Genomic DNA, 27,328 nt, shown 5'->3' on the forward strand with positions numbered 1-27,328 from the left:
GTCGGTAGTAGTGGCTTTCAGTAGGCCTTTAAGTTCTTTGCCCTTGCAATCCATAAATATTATGCGCTAATATGTATTCTGCTGTAATCTTTGAGCCGCAACCGGCCTTAACTTCCATCCATGATATTGTTACGGTGCGTCAGCTATATGTCAACAATTGTCGTAGGTGGGAATTCAGAAATGGTCATTTGTCAATTTTCTTTTTCTTTATTCCAGGACAGTTTTCTTGCTGGAGAAACTTCTAGAAACTTTTTCAAAACATGGATGAATACTCTATGTATCTGGCTGCAAAAAGCCAAAACATGTCTCTTCCGCACAGGAGCCAACAGTGGGATTCCACAGTCACCTAACTCTAAAACAAGAATATTTTAAAGTTTATATTAGCTGATACAAAATTATAAATGACTGTTAAGTGGGAGCTTGCTGTTCTCCCGACATTAGCCGCTGAATTTCCCTTTGCAGCGCTTCATTACGTCTCTGAGCTTGGTCTCGGCTGCTCTCCGTGCTTCGCAGACATGCTTCCAAAGATGCCACACGGCGGCGCTCTGCCTCAAGAGTGGATTGGAGCTCAGCTACTGTCTTCCTCAGCTTCATCATCTCCTGCTGGAGACTGCAAGACACAAGAAATGGAAGGGTCAGATAAATAGATATACATATACATCAAGAAGAAAATGACCCCTGTGGAGCCCATCAAGATCCAGGGCCGGTAGGTGGCAGTAGTGGGGCAGTACAAGTACCTGGGAGTCCACTTGAACAGAAGACTGGACTGGAAGGACAACAGCAAAGCTGTATACAAGAAGGGCATGAGCAGAATCTTTTTTTCTTTCCCGGGCGAGAACCATGGACTCGGACTTGGAGGTGCTGATTCTCATCCCAGTCGCTTCACACTCGGCTGCGAACCGATCCAGTGAGAGCTGAAGATCCTGGCCAGATGAAGCCATCAGGACCACATCATCAGCAAAAAGCCGAGACCTAATCCTGTGGCCACCAAACCGGATCCCCTCAACGCCCTGACTGCGCCTAGAAATTCTGTCCATAAAAGTTATGAACAGAATCGGTGACAAAGGGCAGCCTTGGCGGAGTCCAACCCTCACTGGAAACGTGTCCGACTTACTGCCGGCAATGCGGACCAAGCTCTGGCACTGATCATACAGGGAGCGGACCGCCACAATCAGACAGTCCGATACCCCATACTCTCTGAGCACTCCCCACAGGACTTCCCGGGGGACACGGTCGAATGCCTTCTCCAAGTCCACAAAGCACATGTAGACTGGCTGGGAAAACTCCCATGCACTCTCAAGGACCCTACCGAGAGTATAGAGCTGGTCTACCGTTCCACGACCAGGACGAAAACCACACTGTTTCTCCTGAATCTGAGGTTCGACTATCCGGTGTAGCCTCCTCTCCAGTACACCTGAATAGACCTTACCGAGAAGGCTGAGGAGTGTGATCCCACGATAGTTGGAACACACCCTCCGGTTCCCCTTCTTAAAGAGAGGAACCACCACCCAGGTCTGCCAATCCAGAGGTACCGCCCCCGATGTCCACGCGATGCTGCAGAGTCTTGTCAACCAAGACAGCCCCACAGCATCCAGAGCCTTAAGGAACTCCGGGCGGATCTCACCCACCGAAGAGCTTTTTAACTACCTTGGCCACCTGTAAACCCGTCTGTAAAACACAATCTACGCAAACTTTGGACCAGAGCACCACCATTACATGTTATGTAGACCACAAGGAAGTGTTTTAAATATTTAAAAAAAACCAAATCATAATACACTATATTGCCAAAAGTATTTGGCCACCCATCCAAATGATGAGAATCTGGTGTCCTAATTACTTAGCCCGGTGTATAAAATCAAGCACTCAGGCATGAAGACTGTTTCTACAAACATTTGTGAAAGAATGGGCCGCTCTCAGTGAACTGTCATAGGATGCCACCTGTGCAACAAATTTAGTCGTAAATGTCCTTGCTCCTAAACATTCCAAAGTCAACTTTATTATAAGAAAAGTGAAGAGTTTGGGAACAACAGCAACTCAGCCACCAAGCGGTAGGCCACGTAAACTGACAGAGAGGGGTCGGCGGATGCTGAAGCGCATAGTGCAAAGACTTTCTGCACAGTCAGTTGCTACAGAGCTCCAAACTTCACGTGACCTTCCAATTAGCCCACGTACAGTACGCAGAGAGCTTCATGGATTGGGTTTCCATGGCCGAGCAGCCGCATCCAAGCCATACATCACCAAGTCCAATGCAAAGCGTCACTGGATTCTAGAGCAGTGGAGACGCATTCTCTGGACTGACGAGTCACGCTTTTCCATCTGGTAATCTGATGGACCCGTCTGGGTTTGGAGGTTGCCAGGAGAACGCTGCATTGTGCCGAGTGTGAAATTTGGTGGAGGAGGAATTATGGTGTGGGGTTGTTTTTTTACAGGAGTTGGGCTTGGCCCCTTAGTTCCAGTGAAGGGAACTTTGAATGCTCCAGGATATCAAAAGATGTTTGACAATTCCATGGGATGGCACTTCGAGTTCATATGTGAGTAAAGGCAGGTGGCAGAATACTTTTGGCAATATAGTGTACGACAGGGGTCACCAACCTTTTTGAAACCAAGAGCTACTTCTTGGGTACTGATTAATGCGAAGGGCTACCAGTTTGATACACACTTAAATAAATTGCCAGAAATAGCCAATTTGCTCAATTTACTTTTAACTCTATGTTATTAATAATAATAAATTATATTTACACTTAATTAAACGGTTTAAAAGAAGAGAAAACACGAAAAAAATGACAATTACATTTTGAAACATAGTTTATCTTCAATTTCGACTCTTTAAAATTCAAAATTCAACCGAAAAAAAGAAGAGAAAAACTAGCTAATTAGAATCTTTTTGAAACAATTTAAAAAAGAATTTATGGAACATCATTAGTAATTTTTCCTGATTAAGATTAATTTTAGAATTTTGATGACATGTTTTAAATAGGTTAAAATCCAATCTACACTTTGTTAGAATATATAACAAATTGGACCAAGCTATATTTCTAACAAAGACAAATCATTATTTCTTCTAGATTTTCCAGAACAAAAATTTTAAAAGAAATTCAAAAGACTTTGAAATAAGATTTATATTTGATTCTACAGATTTTCTAGATTTGCCAGAATAGTTTTTTTTAATTTTAATCATAATAAGTTTGAAGAAATATTTCACAAATATTCTTTGTCGAAAAATTAGAAGCTAAAATGAAGAATTAAATTAAAATGTATTTATTATTCTTTACAATAAAAAAAATAAATGTACTAGAACATTGATTTAAATTGTCAGGAAAGAGGAGGAAGGAATTTAACAGGTAAAAAGGTATATGTGTTTACAAATCCTAAAATCATTTCTAAGGTTGTATTTTTCCTCTAAAATTGTCTTTCTGAAAGTTATAAGAAGCAAAGTAAAAAACATATATGAATTTATTTAAACAAAAGAAGACTAAGTCTTTAAAATATTTTCTTGGATTTTCAAATTCTATTTGAGTTTTGTCTCTCTTAGAATTAAAAATGTTGGGCAAAGCGAGACCAGCTTGTTAGTAAATAAATACAATTTAAAAAATAGAGGCAGCTCACTGGTAAGTGCTGCTATTTGAGCTATTTTTAGAACAGGCCAGTGGGCTACTCATCTGGTCCTTACGGGCTACCTGGTGCCCGTGGGCACCGCGTTGGTGACCCCTGGTGTACAACCTCTTTAAGACACCCTCCATTTTTTACAGACACGAACAACAGTGGCACTCCTCACCTGTCAAACTGCTGGCTGTCTTTCCTCTCATCAGTACCACTTTCTATCATGGCGTCAGGTTGAGAGTCACTGTTCCTTTTTGGGGAATTAGCAGGATTGGAACCTTTGCTCTCTTTGAACTTGACTTTTCCCACCTTGGTGCTGGTCGGTGAGCCTTTAGAAAAAGATTCTGAACTTCGAAGGTCCAAGATTTTAAAGATGTCCTCTGATAACGTACTGCTCTTCTCATCCACCATCCCCTGGACGCGACTCCAGCGGTTGATGGCGCTGGCCTTTGCCGCCATCCCCGTGAGCGGGCAGTTAAAGGTGGGCAGGGTTTGTGTGCGCTTCCGAGTACTTCCTTGCCAGCTGTCGGAAGGCGACGGAAGAAGAGAGTCTTGTAGGACATCTGGAGCGCTGCTGTTTCCTGTTCTGGGACCCGAACTGGCGTTACACTCGGACACAAAGCTATCGTCCGACTCGGTGGACTCCCAGCCCACGAAGCTACGTGGAGAGTTCTTCTGGCTCTCGGCCTTGTTGCCAGGTGAGGGAGGAAGAACATCTTTGCTGAGAGGAAACAGAGTCTCGTGTTGCCTGATCATCACCGTCATCAACTTGTGGATGTGAGGAGTTGCTGTGAAGGAAAGTAAACGTGATCACAATTTTGATCAATTTCTAAAGAGCCCGTGTTAGAATAATTTGATCTAAGTTATCAACAAAACTTTGTGTTGAAATGAGTTCCCAGCGAGAAAACCAAAAGCTGTCTTTGAACCTACCAAGAAGGCTTGTAAAACTCCACTGTGTAGGATGGAAAACAACATGAAGGGGTTTCGGTTTTCTTTCATGTATTGTAATCAACAGAAAGATATTGTTTTAACCCAAGGACTACAAAGCGGAGAGAAGGCAGGATCTGCCCAAGTTCCAGACGACCTCTTTTTGAACCTCCTTTTTTTAACTGTTTTACGAACCTCTTTTTGAACTCTTTTACGACCATTTCTGTGAACTGTTTACGACCTTTTCTTTTGAACTGTTGTAATCAAAGGCGATGGCTGTTTACGACCCACGTCCCTTAGAAGCAGCTGTTGCCATGTGGTCAGAGAAAGACCAAATAAAGGAGTAGGCGTACAATCTTTCGCCTTAGCATGCTGAGACACTGTACAAGAGTGCAGACCAGACGTTTCTCCTCAAATTGAGCCAAATTTAATTCTGTCTCTGTTCAATTCTTTGCTTCTTGTCTTGTTTAATAGATGTCATCAGTGTTTGAGCCTGACAAGCCCGTCTAATGCTGGCGAAATTGGCACGTATTCTATACTTCAGGACCTACAAATGATGTCCACAGGCAAAGTTCCCCCAAAATAGACAAAGTAGTGATTTTAGGTTGGGTTTTTTTAACGAGTTTCAGCACATTAGCTGCAAAATTGGATCAGCCTGCTGACGTCACTTACAGAAGACTGGAGGCAATTGTTTTCGTAGCGTCTTCATCACAAATCACAATATTTTTCTGCAGAATTTGAAGGAATTAGCAAATATGTCTGCCGGATGTACAAAACCCCGAAACCAGTGAAGTTGGCACGTTGTGTAAATGGTAAATAAAAACAGAATACAATGATTTGCAAATCCTTTTCAACTTATATTCAATTGAATATAGAAGTAAATACTAATAATAATGATTTCAAAGCGAGTTATCCATCGAATTGTGCAATATAAAAGTAGAAATAGATTTCATGGTCAAATTTTTGAGATTTGCTGTGGTTTTTACAGCATTTTTCTCTAAATAAAAAAACTGTTCTTTTTTTTTTTTACTGTAATAAATAATGCCGTTTTGGCATTTACAGTAATACACCGAAAAAATCTACAGTTGTTGATTTGCGGTAAAAACACATAAAACAAACTGGCAGCTCAGGTGCTAAAATTTTACTGCAAAATTGCAGTTTTTTTAATTTACAGAAAAAAAAAACTAATGTAAATTTTACAGTAAAATTATGACTGCCTTTTTTACCATAAAACTACTGTTTTTCCATTTACAGTAATATACACGACATTTTGAGGTGAAATTATTACAACTTACCATTTTTTTTTTGCATTTTAGTTTTTAAAAAATCTACTAATAAAAAGCATAGAAAAATTGTGTAATAATAGTATTCACTGTTAGATGCGGCCCTCTGGAGCCAAACTGTTGGAATAATTATGTGGAAGTTATCACACAACTCTTGTGCTTAAAGGCCGTTGCTATAGTTATTATCAATTGTGCTGAAGCTGTACTTTTCTATCTGTGCGAAGCGAGTCGTCTCGTATCAGTGTTTGTGTCCAGAACCGGCCTGCTGACTGCCAAGGGCGAACATCGAGTACCGTGACGCAGACAAAACAGAGACAGGGCGATATCACGAGTGGCAGCACATTTGCATTTCTGAATAATCATATATTGTGTAGGGCTGCAACTAACGATTAATTTGATAATCGATTAATCTGTCGATTATTACTTCGATTAATCGATTAATAATCGGATAAAAGAGACAAACTACAATTCTATCCTTTCCAGTATTTTATTGGGGAAAAAACCCAGCATACTGGCACCATACTTATTTTGATTATTGTTTCTCAGCTGTTTGTACATGTTGCAGTTTATAAATAAAGGTTTATAAAAATAAATAAAATAAATAAAAATAAGAAAAAATAAAAATAAAAATAAAAATTGCCTCTGCCCATGCGCATAGCATAGATCCAACGAATCGATGACTAAATTAATCGCCAACTATTTTTATAATCGATTTGAATCGATTTAATCGATTAGTTGTTGCAGCCCTAATATTGTGTCTAACTGGGGCTGCTGAAATTACCCCCCTTCCTTCAGCAGCAGCCTCAGTGATGTAACCAGGGACCTCCCAAATAAATACAGGAGCACGTGGGCTGGACTTTAGAGCGTAGGTTGTTTCCGTAATTAGAGTACAGCCCAAAACGTCTCTTCATTGAGCAAAATGTAACTCTGTCTCTGCATGATTCCTTGCTTCTTGCCTGTTTAATAAATGTCATCAGTGTTGGAACCTGACACAAACATAACTGCGATGTGGCCCTCAGCGAAAACCACTTTTGACACTTCTGGTTTAGGTAGAACCTCAGACCAGGAATGGAACTCTGTATAAATGTAATGTTCGCACCCTCCATCACTGAGAAGGGGTCTTGTATTTGAGGTTTGAGCAGGTTGATTCCCATCACAGTGGCCAAGTTTTCCACACTCATCTTGTTGACTTTGGAATTCAGCTGCACCTCAAACAAGAACCTAGTGGGCAACAACACACACCGTTGAACGCGTGTGCAGATACTGAACAGATACTTTGTGACGCAGCGTTAGCTCACCGGCAGACATAACTTAGAAGATTGTAGTTGACCCTGGGGAGGAGGGAGATCTGTTCCTCCAACTTCTCTTGACCCTAAACGCCACAAAAAGAAACACGTGTCACGCAAAGTGCAAGGACACACATAGGTAGGGCATACATGACGTGCAGATTAGACAAGTCCGGACTCAATATACTTTAGTTTTGTTGGAGTCCAGCAGGTTGGTGCAGTCCAGGAAATCCTGGTACTGAGTCCATGGTATCGCAGGCTCTGGCAGCTCCCGCAAGTACAGCTTCAGCAGTGACGCTACAGTGTGGACATCTGTCTCACTGTGGGAGACAAAACACTCGATAAAAGAAGACTTATATGATGTTTTTCCTTGTTTTTGACCTGTAAATGTCGTTCGTGTTAAATCAGGGGTCGGCAACCCGCGGCTCCGGAGCCGCATGCGGCTCTTTGACCACTCTGATGCGGCTCAACTGCATACTTGCCGACCCTCCAGGTTTTCCAACGACCCCCCCGATTTTCCCAGCAGACTGCCTCTCCTAGAAATCTCCCAGGGTAAATATTATCCTATTTTCACTCTAATTACTTAATCAAGGGCGTGCCCTAATGGCACTGCATTAATTGTCCTCTATAGCATTTACAAACAGCGTGCCAGCTGTTATATGTTGCTTTTACTTGCACACGTAGGCGACAGCAAGGCGTACTTGTTCAACAGCCACACAGCTTACACTGACGGTGGCCGTATAAGTTAAAGTTAAAAAGTTAACTTTAACACTGTTACGTTACAAATATGCGCCACACTGTGAACCCACACCAAAAAAGAATGACAAAAACATTTCTGGAGAACATCCGCACCGTAACACAACACAACAAATACCCAGAATCCCATGCAGCCCTAACTCTTCCGGTCTACATTATACACCCCCGCTACCACCAAACCCCCCACACATCAACCCCCCCCCCCCCCGTCTCCGTGCGTCGGTTGAGCGGAAGAGTTAGTGCTGCATGGGATTCTGGGTATTTGTTGTGTTGTGTTTATGTTGTGTTACAGTGCAGATGTTCTCCAGAAATGTGTTTGTCATTCTTTTTTGGTGTGGGTTCAAAGTGTGGCGCATATTTGTAACGTAACAGTGTTAAAGTTGTTTTTGTACGACTACCGTCAGTGTAAGCTGTGTGGCTGTTGAACAAGTATGCCTTGCTGGCACTTACGTGAGCAAGCAAAAGCTACATTCAACATGTGGCCAAGCAGGTACGCTGTTTGGGCAGACTGTAGAGGGCGCTAAAAGCAGTGCCAGCACGTCCTGAAATTTGGGAGTCTCTCGGAAAATTGAGAGGGTTGGCAAGAAAGACGCTATCAAGCGCCATTCAATTAAAAGTCGCGGGCCGCACTGACATTAACTTTCCTTATTAAGATGCGTGCCGGTGCGTGTGTCAGAGACCCCTGGTTAACATAGCGCAAATCAATTTAAGCTTTGTATGCGGTGTTTTTCATTTGAAATTTTCAAAATTTTTTTGTGGCTCCCATTGTTTTCTTTAATTTGTGAAACTTTCCAAAATGGCTCTTTGAGTGGTAAAGGTTGCCGACCCCTGTGTTAAATGATGCCAAAGCTTCAAATAAAAAAGTTGATGCATTTACAAACCCCAAAACCAGTGAAGTTGGCACGTTGTGTGAATGGTAAATAAAACCAGAATACAATGATTTGCAAATCCTTTTCAACCTATATTCAATTGAATAGACTGCAAAGACAAGATACTTAACATTCGAACTGTAAAACGTTGTTATTTTTTGCAAATATTAGCTCATTCGGAATTTGATGCCTGCAACATGTTTCAAAAACTGTCACACTGCAAAAACTGAAATCTAAGTAAGATGAAATATCTCAAATAAGGGTGATATTTGCTTATTTTCTGTCTGATGAGATAATTCTTCTCACTAAGCAGATTTTATGTTAGAGTATTTTACTTGTTTAAGGGTGTTGGTCCTAAATCAGAGGTGTCCAAACTTTTTCCACTGACGGCCGCACACGGGAAAATTAAAGCATGCGGGGGCCAATTTGATATTTTTCATTTTCAAAACCATAACAAAATATATGGATTTTTTTTTTTTTTTTTTTTTTTTTTACCTTTAGGACCATAAAGGGTCTCAATTATTAAAATGTTAAAATTTGTTAAAAAAAAAAAAAGTTTAATTATTATTTTTTTAATTTATTTAACGCTTACAGCAAATCTCTACAGTATATCAACTTCAGGTTGATATTAAGTTTTTAAAAAAAAAGCCTTTCCTGTTTTAGACAACTTAGTTTTTTATAATAAAACTGAAATATGCAGTATTTCCCCCACTGCCCAAAACATTCAGAAAGCAAAGTTTGATGTGAAAAAGATCAATAATGCAGGACACCATTGATTTTAATTAATTATTATTTTTGAGTAATCACAGTGAAAAGATGAATAAAATCCCATTAAATATATTTGGGATCCAAAAAGTGCCCCACTCATAAAGTGATACATTTTTATTAGTTGTTTTTACTTTCAACACTTAAGTTACGAGATCAACTTCAGATATATCTGTCAATTTTACGTTTGAACTATTATTTTGTTTGTTTTATGCTCTTTTGTCAAAGAAAACGTTGATATTTGTATATGGCAACCACACAATATATGCAATATTTTCCACATAAAGCATTTTAAAGTGAAATATTTTAAATAATTGGAGCCTTGAATAGGTCAATAATTCATTATAACGTTGATTTTTTTTTTTTTTGTTTTGTTTTTTTGAGCAATGGCAAAAAAAAAAAATAAAGATAGACAAAAGACAAAAAACAGCCTGCATGGCAGCTTTGTGTCAACATTGCAACTTTTTCTAGTTAGATTTCACCTCATTCCACATTTTATTTTTTTTTATTTTATTTTTTTTGCAATAGCATTTCCAGAATATGTGGCGGGCCGGTAAACAATTAGCTGCGGGCCGCAAATGGCCCCCGGGCCGCACTTTGGACACCCCTGTCCTAAATGATCTCAGTAAGATATTACAGCTTGTTGCTGAGATTTGATGACCTATATTGAGTAAAACATGCTTGAAACTAGAATATCAACTGTTGCAAAGCTGTGTCATCAACACTCACAAGTATAAAACTACTTTTTTAAAGTAATACTTTCTTACTTTAAGCATGAAAAAAAAAATCAGGATGCCGAGCGCATATCATTATGTCAAGATAATGGCACTAGCATTTACTTAATTTAAGAATATTTTTCAAAATATTGATCAAAAAGGTCTCTTCTTTTTTTTCTACCAAGAAAAATGCACTTGTTATTAGTCAGAATATACTTATTTTAAGATATTTTTGTCAGCTAATTTTTAGAGATGTCCGATAATATCGGTCTGCCGATATTATCGGCCGATAAATGCGTTAAAATGTAATATCGGAAATTATCGGTATCGGTTTTTTTATTACCAGTATCGTTTGTTTTTTTAATTAAATCCACATAAAAAACACAAGATACACTTACAATTAGTTCACCAACCTAAAAAACCTCCCTCCCCCATTTACACTCATTCACACAAAAGGGTTGTTTCTTTCTGTTATTAATATTCTGGTTCCTACATTATATATCAATATATATCAATACAGTCTGCAAGGGATACAGTCCGTAAGCACACATGATTGTGCATGCTGCTGGTCCACTAATAATACTAACCTTTAACAGTTAATTTTACAAATTTTCATTAATTACTAGTTTCTATGTAACTGTTTTTATATTGTTTTACTTTCTTTTTCATTCAAGAAAATGTTTTTAATTTATTTATCTTATTTTATTTTATTCATTTTTTTAAAAAGTACCTTATCTTCACCATACCTGGTTGTCCAAATTACGGTAGGCATAATAATGTGTTAATTCCACGACTGTATATATCGGTTGATATCGGTATCGGTTGATATCGGTATCGGTAATTAAAGAGTTGGACAATATCGGCATATCGGATATCGGCAAAAAGCCATTATCAGACATCCCTACTAATTTTACTTGTTTTACTATGCAAAGCGAAAGCCATTTATCAACAACACCCAGAAACGCCGCCGGCTTCGCGGGGCCCGAGCTCATCTAAGATGAACTGATGCAAAGTTGAAAAATGTTCCGTGGTCTGACGAGTCCACATTTCAAATTGTTTTTAGAAACTGTGGTTTAGCTTGTTTCTCAACAAGCTATTGCAAGGAATTTAGGGATTTCACCAGCTACGGTCCGTAATATCATCAAAAGTTGAACAACTTAAGCTGTACGTCAAGCAAGAATGGGAAAGAATTCCACTTCAAAAATGTGTCTCCTGAGTTCCCAAACGTTTATTGACTAATAATAATAATAATAATAATAATAGATTTTATTTGTAAAAAGCGCATTCCATTGAGCAAACAACCTCAAAGTGCTAAAGTGTATTAAATAAATAAATAAAAAGATAATAAAAATAAAAGCTAGAACTAGCATGCATATATTTTTTTTTTTAAAAGAAGGGTTTTTAAGCCTTTTTAAAAAAAATAATAAAAAAATAAAAAAAAGCATTCACAGTCTGTGGTGCCCTCAGGTGGTCAGGGAGAGCGTTCCACAGACTGGGGGAAAAAATGAAGTTTCTCAGTGTGAACATTAAATATCTTGTCTTTGCAGTCCATTCAATTGAATATAAGTTGAAAAGGATTTGCAAATCATTATATTCAGTTTTTATTTACCATTTACACAACGTGACAACTTCACTGGTTCTGGGGTATCTAACAAGACGTAGTCCACACACACAAACCAATACTGAGCCATACTTCTTTCATTCATTCATTTTCCAGCGTTCAGGATCACGGTGAGCTGGAGCCTATCCCAGCTATGCACCCTGGGTCGGTCAATCCCCGTGCACAAGAGTTAGATTCACTTGTTTGAACTATGTCGCTCTATCTTGGCCATTTATTTAGGCAACGCAAGCTGTGGGGGAAAAAAGCTTATGGTATTGTGTAGGCAGGCATCCTCTTGCGTGCCCACCTGAACAGGATGTGGTGTGAGAAGAAATCGAAGTCGCTCTGCATTTCTCTCTAGGTACTTCCTGGTGTGTTAACTCATGAAGAAATCTCTGGGGAGAATGTCTGGGTGTGTGTGTGTGTGTGTTCTTGTATTTCTACCCTTCAAGAGACCTCATCAAAAAGTAGCTTCCATATGAGGAGGTGTGAACAAGATAGGACATAAATCATGGTCCCAATACGGAAAACCATTGCATCTAGTAGATAATGTCTCATTTGCTCCCTGGTGGTGAAATCTGTCAAAGTGAGGGTGGTCCCAAAAAGGAGGGATTTGTCAAATGGACTGTGTCGGTTTTAAAAGTATTCCCCCTCTGGTCAACATATGAAATAACAAGTGTGTGTAAAAATTTTAAGTGCTCTCCCTCTGGTCAACATATGAAATAACAAGTGTGTGTTAAAATTTTAAGTGCACCCTCTTTGGCCAAAACTAATTAAAAAATAAAATGAATATGTATATCGAGACATACTGTAATAAGTTGAAATAAATAATGAAGATTATAAATCAATTACAAACAAAAAATTCAAAAAATTAACTAAAAGTTGTCTTTTTCTCACAGTGTCGATTTTTTTCTTATAAAATCGGGAACAATTTCTCATATTCTTTCTGTTTTCTGTAATATTGCAATATTTTCTTGTGAAATTAATCCTTGTTTAAATTTAAAATGATTACTTTTTAATGCAAAACGGTGACATTTGTCGTATAAAATTCTGAATTTTATCACAATATTGCCATTTTTTTGTTGTTCTTGTAAAATAGTGAAATTTTTTGAGTAAAATTAGGACTTTTGTCATCATTTTGCCAAGTAAAATTCCGATTATTATTATAACATTGCTCACATTTTAAAGTGTTCTTATAAAATTGTGACTTTTGTCAAGTAAAATTACGACTCTTTTTTTATAAAATTGCCAAAATTTTAAGCTTTTCTTATAAAATTGCGACTGTTATTGAGTAAAATTCCAACTTTTATCATAAAATTGCACAAATGTTCAGTTTTTCTTGTAAAATGTTGACTTCCGCTGAGTAAAATTACGACTTTTATTATAATACTGCCAAAATTCCAAGTTTTTCTTGTGAAATTCCAACTCATTTTTCACAACAAGCTTTTTTACATTTGCATAGTATGTATATATTATTAATGTTGTAAATACACATCTTTATATATCTAGAAAGGGTGGTCCTAAAGAGGTAGGCATTTTTCCGAGGTCTCAAGAAGGTAACAAATATAAGAATATGCGTGTGTGTGTGTGTGTGTGTGTGTGTGTGTGTGTGTGTGTGTGTGTGTGTGTGTGTGTGTGTGTGTGTGTGTGTGTGTGTGTGTGTGTGAGTGTGTGTGTGTGTGTGTTGTATTTCCATCCTTCTTGAGACATGGAGAAGGAAAAGTAATGAAATAACAATTGTGTGTAAAAATTTGAAGTGTGCCCCCTTTGGCCAAAACTAATTACAATAATAAAATAAATATGTATATCGAGACATACTGTAATAACTTGAAATAAATAATGAAGATTGTAAATCAATTACGAACACAAAAATTAATAAAAAATTAATAAATTAAAAGCAGTCTTTTTCTCACAATGTGTCGACTTTTTTCTTATAAAATTGGGAACAATTTCTCATGTTCTTTCTGTTTCTGTAATATTGCAATATTTTCTTGTGAAATTAATACTTTTTTAAATAAAAAATTATTACTTTTTAATGCAAAACGTATAAAATTCTGACTTTTATCACAATATTGCCATTTTTTTGTTGTTCTTGTAAAATAGTGAAATTTTTTGAGTAAAATTATGACTTTTGTCATCATTTTGCCAAGTAAAATTCCGATTATTATTATAACATTGCCCAAATTTTAAAGTGTTCTTATAAAATTGTGACTTTTGTCAAGTAAAATTACGACTCTTTTTTTATAAAATTGCCAAAATTTTAAGCTTTTCTTATAAAATTGCGACTGTTATTGAGTAAAATTCCGACTTTTATCATAAAATTGCACAAATGTTCAGTTTTTCTTGTACAATGTTGACTTCCGCTGAGTAAAATTACGACTTTTATTATAATACTGCCAAAATTCAAAGTGTATCTTGTGAAATTGTGACCTTTTCCTTGTGAAATTCCAACAAATTTTTCACACCACCTTTTTTATATTTGCATAGTATGTATATATTATTAATGTTGTAGAATACTAATCTTTATATATCTAGAGAGGGTGGTCCTAAAGAGGTAGGCATTTTTCCGAGGTCTCAAGAAGGTAACAAATACAAGAATGTGTGTGTGCGTTTGAGTGTGTTTGTGTGTGTGTGTTCTTGTATTTCTACTCTCCTTGAGACATCAAGAAGGAAAAGTAGCTTCCATTTGAGGAGGTGTGAACAAGTTAGCACATAAATCATGGTCCCAATACGGAAAACCATCGCATCTAATAGAGAATGTCTCATTTGCTCCCTGGTGGTGAAATATATCCAAAATTAGGGTGGTCCCAAAAAGGAGGGATTTTTCAAATTGACTCTGTTGCAAGTCTTGTGTGTTCTTTGTAACTTGTTTGTGTGTGCTATGGCTATTGAGGTTATATTTTTCCTGGTCTCAGTCTGGACCCCCTGCCCGGAAGTCCAGCCATAGAATGAATATTTTTTTTACTCAAAAAGTTCCATAGGTAAAGAGGCGTGTGCATCACCTGGGGAAAGACGGCCTCTCTCCCGCATCGAAGGCGTCTCTGAACTGTTTGACAGAGTTGTCTTGTCCAGGCAGGCGGAAGATGCCTTCCTCGTTCAGACCGTGTTCTCTGATGTATTCCACACACTTCTGGACCAGGATCGGCACCATGTGGCAACCAAAACGCTTCTCGTACGTCACGGTGTCCGTGAGGCTTTTACCGAACACTCCTGGGACACAAAAAGAGAGACACTTAACCAAATAAAGAGCAGGAAAAGTCATGATGTAATGTGTGTTTATTATGATGTCATCTTTCACTAGCAGTTACATGCACAAAGTAGTACCAAAGATGAGATATTTAACGTTCCAACTGTAAAACGTTGTTATTTTTTGCAAATATTAGCCCATTCGGAATTTGATGCCTGCAACGTGTTTCCAAAAAGCTGGCACAAGTGGCAAAAAAGACCGAGAAAGTTGAGGAATGCTCATTAAACACTTATTTGGAACATCCCACAGGTGAACAGGCTAATTAGACTTAGACAAACTTTAATGATCCACAAGGGAACAGGTGGGTGCCATGATTGGGTATAAAAGTAGATTCCATGAAATGCTCAGTCATTCACAAACAAGGACGGGGCGAGGGTCACCACTTTGTCGACAAATGCGTGAGAAAATTGTCCAACCGTTTAAGAACAACATTTCTCAACCAGCTATTGCAAGGAATTTACGGATTTCACCATCTACGCTCCGTAATATCATCAAAAGGTTCCGAGAATCTGGAGAAATCACTGCACGTAAGCAGTGATTTCGGATCCCTCAGGCGGTACTGCATCAAAAACCGACATCAGTGTGTAAAGGATATCACCACACGGGCTCTGGAACACTTCAGAAAACCACTGTCAGTAACTACAGTTGGTCGCTACATCTGTAAGTGCAAGTTAAAACTCTCCTATGCAAAATGAAAGCCATTTATCAACAACACCCAGAAACGCCGCCGGCTTCGCCGGGCCCGAGCTCATCTAAAATGGACTGATGCAAAGTGGAAAAGTGTTCTGTGGTCTGACGAGTCCACATTTCAAATTGTTTTTGGAAACTGTGGACGTCGTGTCCTCCGGACCAAAGAGGAAAAGAACCATCCGGATTGTTATAGGCGCAAAGTGTAAAAGCTAGCATGTGTGATGGTATGGGGGTGTATTAGTGCCCAAGACATGGGTAACTTACACATCTGTGAAGGCACCATTAATGCTGAAAGGTACATACAGGTTTTGGAGCAACATATGTTGCCATCCAAGCGACGTTATCATGGACGCCCCTGCTTATTTCAGCAAGACAATGCCAAGCCACGTGTTACAACGGCGTGGCTTCATAGTAAAAGAGTGCGGGTACTAGACTGGCCTGCCTGTAGTCCAGACCTGTCTCCCATTGAAAATGTGTGAAGCCTAAAATAGCACAAGGGAGACCCCCGGACTGTTGAACAACTTAAGCTGTACATCAAGCAAGAATGGGAAAGAATTCCACCTGAGAAGCTTCAAAAATGTGTCTCCTCAGTTCCCAAACGTTTACGGAGTGTTGTTAAAAGGAAAGGCCATGTAACACAGTGGTGAACATGCCCTTTCCCAACTACTTTGGCACGTGTTGCAGCCATGAAATTCTAAGTTATTGATTATTTGCAAAAATAAATCAAGTTTATGAGTTTGAACATCAAATATGTTGTCTTTGTAGTGCATTCAACTGAATATGGGTTGAAAATGATTTGCAAATCATTGTATTCCGTTTATATTTACATCTAACACAATTTCCCAACTCATATGGAAACGGGGTTTGTACTTGTAAAGTCAGAAAGAGTGTCCTGCATTGTTGTTGTTTTTTCACTGCAATTGCATATCTATGCACATTCCTTGGATGGAATAAGTCTAAAAATGTTGAAGTAAGATTTGAAAGGGAACCTCCACTGGGAACGCCGACGACTTTGCGCAGCGTGCGGACCCACTCCACCATGTCAGTCTGAGAGTTGGCCATGAACACGTAATGGCATCGCTCTTTTTCTCCATTTGTACCTGCGAGACATAAAGAATCATGTGTGGGTGTGAACAGCACATCCATCACACAACCGTACATCCATCCATCCAGCCAGAGACGGTCCTGGTTAGATTTAGAGTTGATGGATCTAACAAAAGCATTTGGCACATGAAATAAATTAGATAGGTATGGCATCAAAAGGTTGGTCTTGCACTGGTTAAGAAATGATCTAACTTAAAATAGGAAGCAACAAGTGGAGCTAGACGAACATATGTCTACACCAGGGGTCGGCAACCCAAAATGTTGAAAGAGCCATATTGGACCAAAAATACAAAAACAAATCTGTCTGGAGCCGCAAAAAATTAAAAGCCATATTACATGTGTCATGAGATATACATTTAATTAAGAGGACTTAAAGGAAACTAAATGACCTCAAATATAGCTACAAATGAGGCATAATGATGCAATATTAGTGTACATATCGCTAGCCTAAATAGCATGTTAGCATCGATTAGCTCGCAGTCATGCAGTGACCAAATATGTCTGATTAGCACTCCACACAAGTCAATAACACCAACAAAACTCACCTTTGTGCATTCACGCACAACGTTAAAAGTGTGGTGGACAAAATGAGACAGAAAAAGAAGTGGCATAAAACACGTCCTAGAAAGTCGGAGAAAGTTGTAAACAAACTAGACGGTGAGTTCAAGGACCGCCAAAATTAGTAGGACAAAACGGCGCTCGCCAAATACTCGAATCAGTGAAGCATGTTTAATATAAACAGTGTGATTTATAACAATTGGGGAGGTTTCTGTCATGTTTGTCCTCCTACAGAAACCATACTAAAACAAAAAAATTGATTTTTTTCCCCCTCATCTTTTTCCTTTCTTCATACATTTTTGAAAAATCTCCTGAGAGCCACTAGGACAGGGGTCGGCAACCCAAATTGTTGAAAGAGCCATATTGGACCAAAAATACAAAAACAAATCTGTCTGGAGCCGCAAAAAATTAAAAGCCATATTACATGTGTCATGAGATATAAATTTAATTAAGAGGACTTAAAGGAAACTAAATGACCTCAAATATACCTACAAATGAGGCATAATGATGCAATATTAGTGTACATATCGCTAGCCGAAATAGCATGTTAGCATCGATTAGCTCGCAGTCATGCAGTGACCAAATATGTCTGATTAGCACTCCACACAAGTCAATAACACCAACAAAACTCACCTTTGTGCACTCACGCACAACGTTAAAAGTGTGGTGGACAAAATGAGACAGAAAAAGAAGTGGCATAAAACACGTCCTAGAAAGTCGGAGAAAGTTGTAAACAAACTAGACGGTGAGTTCAAGGACCGCCAAAATTAGTAGGACAAAACGGTGCTCGACAAATACTCGAAACAGTGAAGCATGTTTAATATAAACAGTGTGATTTATAACAATTGGGGAGGTTTCTGTCATGTTTGTCCTCCTACAGAAACCATACTAAAACAAAAAAATTGATTTTTTTCCCCCTCATCTTTTTCCTTTCTTCATACATTTTTGAAAAATCTCCAGAGAGCCACTAGGACAGGGGTCGGCAACCCAAATTGTTGAAAGAGCCACATTGGACCAAAAATACAAAAACAAATCTGTCTGGAGCCGCAAAAAATTAAAAGCCATATTACATGTGTCATGAGATATACATTTAATTAAGAGGACTTAAAGGAAACTAAATGACCTCAAATATACCTACAAATGAGGCATAATGATGCAATATTAGTGTACATATCGCTAGCCTAAATAGCATGTTAGCATCGATTAGCTCGCAGACATGCAGTGACCAAATATGTCTGATTAGCACTCCACACAAGTCAATAACACCAACAAAACTCACCTTTGTGCATTCACGCACAACGTTAAAAGTGTGGTGGACAAAATGAGACAGAAAAAGAAGTGGCATAAAACACGTCCTAGAAAGTCGGAGAAAGTTATACATGTAAACAAACTATACGGTGAGTTCAAGGACCGCCAAAATTAGTAGGAGAAAACGGCGCTCGCCAAATACTCGAATCAGTGAAGCATGTTTAATATAAACAGTGTGATTTATAACAATTGGGGAGGTTTCTGTCATGTTTGTCCTCCTACAGAAACCATACTAAAACAAAAAAATTGATTTTTTTCCCCCTCATCTTTTTCCTTTCTTCATACATTTTTGAAAAATCTCCAGAGAGCCACTAGAACAGGGGTCGGCAACCCAAATTGTTGAAAGAGCCACATTGGACCAAAAATACAAAAACAAATCTGTCTGGAGCCGCAAAAAATTAAAAGCCATATTACATGTGTCATGAGATATAAATTTAATTAAGAGGACTTAAAGGCCTACTGAAACCCACTACTACCGACCACGCAGTCTGATAGTTTATATATCAATGATGAAATCTTAACATTATAACACATGCCAATACGGCCGGGTTAACTTATAAAGTGACATTTTAAATTTGCCGCTAAACTTCCGGTTCGAAACGCCTCTGCGGATGACGTATGCGTGTGACGTAGCCCGGCGAACACGGGTATGCCTTCCACATTGAAGCCGATACGAAAAAGCTCTCTTTTCATTTCATAATTCCACAGTATTCTGGACATCTGTGTTCGTGAATCTGTTTCAATCATGTTCATTGCATTATGGAGAAGGAAGCCAAGCAAGCAAAGAAGAAAGTTGTCGGTGCGAAATGGACGTATTTTTCGAACGTAGTCAGCCACAACAGTACACAGCCGGCGCTTCTTTGTTTACATTCCCGGAAGATGCAGTCAAGATGGAAGAACTCGGATAACAGAGACTCTAACCAGGAGGACTTTTGATTTGGATACACAGACGCCTGTAGAGAACTGGGACAACACAGACTCTTACCAGGATTACTTTGATTTGGATGACAAAGACGCAGACGTGCTACTGTGAGTATGCAGCTTTGGCTTTTTTTTGCGTATGTACGTAACTTTTTTAAAATATATAAGCTTTATGAACCTTGGGTTAGGTGAACGGTCTTTTGGGCTGAGTGATTGTGTGTGTTGATCATGTGTTTGAATTGTATTGGCGTGTTCTATGGAGCTAGGAGCTAGCAGAGGAGCTAGGAGCTAGCATAACACGTACCGTACCGTACGTGCGCGTCACGTACTAACTTTTTAAAAATATATAAGCTTTATGAACCTTGGGTTAGGTGAACGGTCTTTTGGGCTGAGTGATTGTGTGTGTTGATCATGTGTTTGAATTGTATTGGCGTGTTCTATGGAGCTAGGAGCTAGCAGAGGAGCTAGGAGCTAGCATAACACGTACCGTACCGTACGTGCGCGTCACGTACTAACTTTTTAAAAATATATAAGCTTTATGAACCTTGGGTTAGGTGAACGGTCTTTTGGGCTGAGTGATTGTGTGTGTTGATCAGGTGTTTGAATTGTATTGGCGTGTTCTATGGAGCTAGGAGCTAGCAGAGGAGCTAGGAGCTAGCATAACAAACACGCAGGTGTTATTATGCAGGATTAATTTGTGGCATATTAAATATAAGCCTGGTTGTGTTGTGGCTAATAGAGTATATATATGTCTTGTGTTTATTTACTGTTGTAGTCATTCCCAGCTGAATATCAGGTACCGTGAGTATGCAGCCTTGGCTGCTAAACATTCGATAACTTGACCGTATGTGCGCGTCACGTACGTAACTTTTTAAAAATATATAAGCTTTATGAACCTTGGGTTAGGTAAACGGTCTTTTGGGCTGAGTGATTGTGTGTGTTGATCAGGTGTTTGAATTGTATTGGCGTGTTCTATGGAGCTAGGAGCTAGCAGAGGAGCTAGGAGCTAGCATAACAAACACGCAGGTGTTTTTATGCAGGATTAATTTGTGGCATATTAAATATAAGCCTGGTTGTGTTGTGGCTAATAGAGTATATATATGTCTTGTGTTTATTTACTGTTGTAGTCATTCCCAGCTGAATATCAGGTCACCCTCGGCTCTCACAGCATCTTCCCTATCTGAATAGCTTCAACTCCCCACTAGTCCTTCACTTGCACTTTACTCATCCACAAATCTTTCATCCTCGCTCAAATTAATGGGGAAATTGTCGCTTTCTCGGTCCGAATCTCTCTCACTTCATGCGGCCATCATTGTAAACAATAGGGAACTTTGCGTATATGTTCAACTGACTACGTCACGCTACTTCCGGTAGGTGCAAGCCTTTTTTTTATCAGATACCAAAAGTTGCAATCTTTATCGTCGTTGTTCTATACTAAATCCTTTCAGCAAAAATATGGCAATATCGCGAAATGATCAAGTATGACACATAGAATAGATCTGCTATCCCCGTTTAAATAAAAAAAATTCATTTAAGTAGGCCTTTAAAGGAAACTAAATGACCTCAAATATACCTACAAATGAGGCATAATGATGCAATATTAGTGTACATATCGCTAGCCTAAATAGCATGTTAGCATCGATTAGCTCGCAGTCATGCAGTGACCAAATATGTCTGATTAGCACTCCACACAAGTCGATAACACCAACAAAACTCACCTTTGTGCATTCACGCACAACGTTAAAAGTGTGGTGGACAAAATGAGACAGAAAAAGAAGTGGCATAAAACACGTCCTAGAAAGTCGGAGAAAGTTATACATGTAAACAAACTATACGGTGAGTTCAAGGACCGCCAAAATTAGTAGGACAAAACGGCGCTCGCCAAATACTCGAATCAGTGAAGCATGTTTAATATAAACAGTGTGATTTATAACATTTAGGGAGGTTTGTATCATGTTTGTCCTCCTACAGAAACCATACTAAAACAAAAAATTGATTTTTTTTTCCCCTCATCTTTTTCCATTCTTCATAAATTTTTGAAAAATCTCCAGAGAGCCACTAGGGCGGCGCTAAAGAGCCGCATGCGGCTCTAGAGCCGCGGGTTGCCGACCCCTGGTCTACACATTACATATATCTGGTGGCGTTCCCCAGAGGTCAATACTGGGACCAAAATTGTTCAATCTCTACACTGCAAAAACTGAAATCTAAGTAAGATTAAATATCTCCAATAAGGGTGATATTTGCTTATTTTCTGTCTGATAAGATCATTCTTCTCACTAAGCAGATTTTATGTTAGAGTGTTTTACTTGTTTTAAGGGTTTTGGTCCTAAATGATCTCAGTAAGATATTACAGCTTGTTGCTGAGATTTGATGACCTATATTGAGTAAAACATGCTTGAAACTGTATATATGCGCACTAATTGACTGAAAGAGCACACACTTGGCGGATACTATATCCTCTTGAAAATGAGAGTCGAGAACGCGAAATGGACATTCACAGTGACTTTTATCTCCACGACAATACATCGGCGAAACGCTTTAGCTACGGAGCTAACGTGATAGCATCGGGCTCAAATGCAGATAGAAACAAAATAAATAAACCCCTGACTGGAAGGATAGACAGAAGATCAACAATACTTTTAAACCATGGACATGTAAATACACAGTTAATGCTTTCCGGCCTGGCGAAGCTTAACAATGCTGTTGCTAACGACGCCATTGAAGCTAACTTAGCAACGGGACCTCACAGAGCTATGCTAAAAACATTAGCTATCCACCTACGCCAGCCAGCCCTCATCTGCTCATCAACACCCGTGCTCACCTGCGTTCCAGCGATCGACGGCGCGACGAAGGACTTCACCCGATCACCGATGCGGTCGGCGGCTAGCGTCGGATAGCTCGTCTGCTATCCACCTCAAAGTCCTCCTGTTTGTGTTGCTGCAGCCAGCCGCTAATACACCGATCCCACCTACAACTTTCTTCTTCGCAGTCTCCATTGTTCATTAAACAAATTGCAAAAGATTCACCAACGCAGATGTCCAGAATACTGTGGAATTTTGCGATGAAAACAGAGCTTTTTTGTATTGGATTCAATGGCGTCCGAATACTTCCGTTTCAACCATTGACGTCACGCGCATACGTCATCATACATAGACGTTTTCAACCAGAAGTTTAGCGGGAAATTTAAAATTGCACTTTATAAGTTAACCCGGCCGTATTGGCATGTGTCGCAATGTTAAGATGTCATCATTGATATATAAACTATCAGACTGCGTGGTCGCTAGTAGTGGCTTTCAGTAGGCCTTTAACAAAAGAGGAGAACATGTCCATCCATCCATCCATCCATGCATCTATCTGTAGTTAGTCTGTTTGTGCATATTAAAAAAGTTAAAATCTGCTTCATGTTAGATTGCATACAACTTGGGTATAAATACCACAGTGTAGCTGCGGTGTATAAATATTACCTGGTACGATTTCAAAGATGCATTTCCCATTGTCGTCAGAGTTTGCGGGCAGTTCATTGATCTTACTGAACTGCAGCTGGATGAAGCCCTGTAAAATACGATTGAAACCACCATCTTGTAGTATGTATGCAATATCCTTCAAAGTAACGGGACTGAATGTCGATTCCTCACCAGGATGGCGGTCTCCCGGTCGTCTTTGTGGTAAGTCAGAGTGCTGCCTCTCAGCACAAAGTAGCGCTGCTGCCAGTTCTTCACCAAAGACCTCTGTTGTTTTTTGAGCCAGCCGGCCTTCAGAGGTCTCTCCATGGATTTAGAGACGCGGCGTGACCCAGAACCTGGGGTTCCCTCAGCGGGTAGTATGCTCTTGGACCGGGCTAAGATGCATCAGAGGGGGAAAACATCACAGACCGTCACAGAAACATCTTCGCTAAACGACTGCTTCCTCTTTTCACAGTTAATATATGCAATATTTTCAGGATCTTCAGTTGAACCCTCAGGGTGTGGGTAGAAACTGCTGACCAAGTTCCTGTCGGGGCTGCCAGCGCAGAGCTGCAAACCGTACAAAGGTCTGGAGATGACATGGAGTGCAGGCGCGGACACAACAAAGTGCAGTGATGATAGGAACAGATGGTACAATCCGAGCCAAGGCCGGTTTATGCAGTTCTTTATTCAGTGTGACTTGGTGGGACAACTACAGAATAGAGAAGAAGTAGCTACCTCGCTGGGGTAAACGGGAAGTGAGGCCTCCACCTACACGTTTGAATATTCTGTGGTCTCACACAAAGTCATATATGGTCAATGGTAAATGGGTTGCACAAACCCCGTTTCCATATGAGTTGGGGAATTAAGTTAGATGTAAATATAAACGGAATACAATGATTCGCAAGTCATTTTCAAGACATATTCAGTTGAATATGCTACAAAGACAACATATTTGATGTTCAAACTGATAAACTTTTTTTTTTTGTTGCAAATAATCATTAACTTTAGAATTTGACGCCAGCAAAACCTGACAAAGAAGTTGGGAAAGGTGGCAATAAATCCTGATAAAGTTGAGGAATGCTCATCAAACACTTATTTGGTGAACAGGCAAATTGGGAACAGGTGGGTGCCATGATTGGGTATGAAAGTAGATTCCGAGAAATGCTCAGTCATTCACAAACAAGGACGGGGCGAGGGTCACCACTTTGTCAACAAATGCGTGAGCAAATTGTCGAACAGTTTGAGAACAACCTTTCTCAACCAGCTATTGCAAGGAATTTAGGGATTTCACCATCTACGCTCCGTAATATCATCAAAGGGTTCAGAGAATCTGGAGAAATCACTGCACGTAAGCGATGATATTACGGACCTTCGATCCCTCAGGCTGAAATACATCAAAAAGCAACATCAGTGTGTAAAGGATATCACCACGTGGGCTCAGGAGCAATTCAGAAAACCACTGTCAGTAACTACAGTTGGTCGCTACATCTGCAAGTGCAAGTTAAAACTCGTACTATGCAAAGCGAAAGCCATTTATCAACAACACCCGGAAACGCTGCCGGCTTCGCTGAGATGGACCGATGCAAAGTGGGAAAAGTGTTCTGTGGTCTGACGAGTCCACGTTTCAAATTGTTTTTGGAAACTGTGGACGTCGTGTGCTTCGGAACAAAGAGGAAAAGAACCATCCGGATTGTTATAGGCGCAAAGTTGAAAAGGCAGCATCTGTGATGGTATGGGGGTGTATTAGTGCCCAAGGCATGGGTAATGGTAAAGGCACCATTAATGCTGAAAGGTACATACAGGTTTTGGAGCAGCATATGTTGCCATCCAAGCAACGTTATCATGGACGCCCCTGCTTATTTCAGCAAGGCAATGTGTTACATCAACGTGGCTTCGTAGTAAAAGAGTGCGGGTACTAGACTGGCCTGCCTGTAGTCCAGACCTGTCTCCCATTGAAAATGTGTGGCGCATTATGAAGCCTAAAATAGCACAAGGGAGACCCCCGGACTGTTGAAGCTGTACATCAAGCAAGAATGGGAAAGAATTCCACCTGAGAAGCTTAAAAAATGTGTCTCCTCAGTTCCCAAATGTTTATTTGCAAAAAAAAAATGAAGTTTCTAAGTTCAAACATGAAATATCTTGTCTTTGCAGTCTATTCAATTGAATATAAGTTGAAAAGGATTTGCAAATCATTGTATTCTCTTTTTATTTACCATTTACACAACGTGCCAACTTCACTGCTTTTGTACGATAAACACCTTTTTAACAATAATTAAACATAATAAAAGCAGAATAAAAATAGGACATGTCTATCTTTTTACACACTTTGTTGGTCCCATAATGCCCCGCACACAAGCTGTCGATAACAATGTAATTTAAATGTTGCAGGCGGTATCAGGACTTGTTTTATCGACGATCAGTGAGCATGTCGACCTGTTGTGACCTCAATGTGTGGTAAGCTAAACCTGTTGCATAGAAACACTGTTACCTCATCATATTTGTCCTGGAAATATAGTATACATTTTTCCATTTGGAGAACTTAAAAGTATTTACATTAGATTTTTAAAAATGTGCATATAATAATAATTCAACTTGCAAGCTTCTATAGTAGAAAAACTGTGCAACATTTTCTTTCTTCTATTTCCATCACAATTGCATTCGACGCTTCTTGTTTGGTTAAAAATGGAGATTTTTCTTTTTCTGCGGTCAGTGAACGCAGCACGGGCCGGGCTGTACTTACCTATTCGTGCTGGGTCAGCTTTGAAGGTGCTGAAATCCCAGTTGCGACGCAGTTTCAGAGACATAGTCCTCAATTTCTAGTAGAGGTCAGAGTTAATTGCACACACACACACACACACACACACACATTGACAGTCACACACACACACAGTAAAGTAAACTATCGCAAATCACACTTCCTGCTTCCTGTGTGCTCATCTTTGTTGTTTTTTTTTCAAACTTTCAAAACCCTCGTGTTTCCTCATGCCGTCTTTCTTTGCTTCCACACTTGTTTTGAAGAAATGTTTTCTTGTTGTGTAAATAGTAAATAAAAACAGAATACAATGATTTGCACATCCTTTTCAACTTATATTCAATTAAAAAGACTGCAAAGACAAGATATTTCATGTTCACACTGAGAAACTTTTTGCAAATAATCATGAACTTCGAATTTAATGGCAGCAACACATTGCAAAAAAGTTGTTTCACCACTGTGTTACATGGCCTTTCCTTTTAACAACACTCAGTAAAGGTTTGGGAACTGAGGAGACACATTTTTGAAGCTTCTCAGGTGGAATTCTTTCCCATTCTTGCTTGATGTACAGCTTAAGTTGTTCAATAGTTCGGGGGTCTCCGTTGTGCAGGCCCGGCCCTAACCAATCTGGCGCCCTAGGCAAGATTTTAGGTGGCGCCCCCCCCACATCGGCAGTGAAGTGTATATACTCACAAGAAACCGAATAGCTTTGTCTTTGACCTTTTTTTTGTACTTAAAGAAAGCAAATTAACAATCAGAATAGTTAACAAGATAAAAAAAAAATATGAATAAATAAATGAATACAAAAAATAAAAAATGAATATATGAAATACAATATAAATAAAAACGTGTCAACAAGTTGCATAAAATAAATTAAAAATACAATATAAATAAGGCACTGCACAAAACAAGATATCAAACCAGTATGACTTTAACAACTATATTACAAAAAAAGGGGATCCTACAGTTCTCTATTTGTGCTTTTTAATATTGCATTAACTAGAATGACTTACAAATTACTGTACACCAGGGAGTACTGTAATTACCTAACGTTACATTATTAATTTCCATAACAAGTTAGCCCCCTCCACAATATTAACCCCACGTTAAAACAGAACTAGCTATTTATTGATTAGCAATTGCCGAATCATGTAACATTAGCTTAATGCTAAAAAGCCAGGTTACTATCACATTCTGTAACAGACAAATAATTTCATGTAGGCTAACGTTACCTACCTGCTACCTCTGTCTTTTTCTCGTTTCTCCTCTTCTTTTCTCTTTTTTCTTCCCTGGGCAACTGACAGTTTTGGCCGTTTTGACATCTTGTGTTGATTTTTTGATGTGGTGACGTCCAAAACAAAAAGAGTCATGATACGGGAGGGGAGGAGGGGGGGGGGGGGGGGGGGGGCGCACCGTGCGGGGGGAGGAGGGGGCGTAATGTTGTAACAAATAATATTTCTATTAAATAGGCTTTACTTTGCATTTTAATTAATGTGGGAT

At 39.2% G+C, this 27,328-nt stretch overlaps 1 protein-coding gene across 3 annotated transcripts; it reads right to left on the minus strand.

The window, feature by feature from the left end:
* Positions 1-203: 203 nt before the first annotated feature.
* On the minus strand, positions 204-25,970 carry arhgap25 (Rho GTPase activating protein 25). Of its 3 annotated transcripts, XM_062049681.1 has the most exons (10): positions 25,817-25,970; positions 23,266-23,468; positions 23,095-23,182; positions 16,729-16,839; positions 14,805-15,012; positions 7,284-7,416; positions 7,109-7,182; positions 6,910-7,031; positions 3,776-4,388; positions 204-610 (listed from the first exon to the last, which is right to left on the minus strand). In XM_062049681.1, exons 1-10 carry the CDS (start codon positions 25,878-25,880, stop codon positions 409-411), a joined length of 1,818 nt encoding a protein of 605 aa, XP_061905665.1. In that variant the 5' UTR covers positions 25,881-25,970; the 3' UTR covers positions 204-408. The 3 variants fall into 3 exon arrangements, with proteins under 3 accessions (XP_061905665.1, XP_061905666.1, XP_061905667.1); XM_062049682.1 differs by lacking the exon at positions 16,729-16,839; XM_062049683.1 differs by lacking the exons at positions 23,095-23,182; positions 23,266-23,468; positions 25,817-25,970 and adding an exon at positions 17,389-17,500.
* Between the last annotated feature and the right edge of the window lie 1,358 nt (positions 25,971-27,328).

The sequence above is a fragment of the Entelurus aequoreus genome, linkage group LG06 (genome assembly GCF_033978785.1).
Source record: "Entelurus aequoreus isolate RoL-2023_Sb linkage group LG06, RoL_Eaeq_v1.1, whole genome shotgun sequence".
Taxonomy (NCBI): domain Eukaryota; kingdom Metazoa; phylum Chordata; class Actinopteri; order Syngnathiformes; family Syngnathidae; genus Entelurus; species Entelurus aequoreus.

Excerpts from the sequence above, each read along its gene's own strand:
- arhgap25 (XM_062049681.1), bottom strand. The coding sequence starts at position 25,880 with ATGTCTCTGAAACTGCGTCGCAACTGGGATTTCAGCACCTTCAAAGCT. Across the intron at positions 23,183-23,265 it reads ACCGGGAGACCGCCATCCTG|GGCTTCATCCAGCTGCAGTT; the intron begins GTGAGGAATCGA and ends CGTATTTTACAG. Across the intron at positions 611-3,775 it reads GACAGCCAGCAGTTTGACAG|TCTCCAGCAGGAGATGATGA; the intron begins GTGAGGAGTGCC and ends TGTGTCTTGCAG.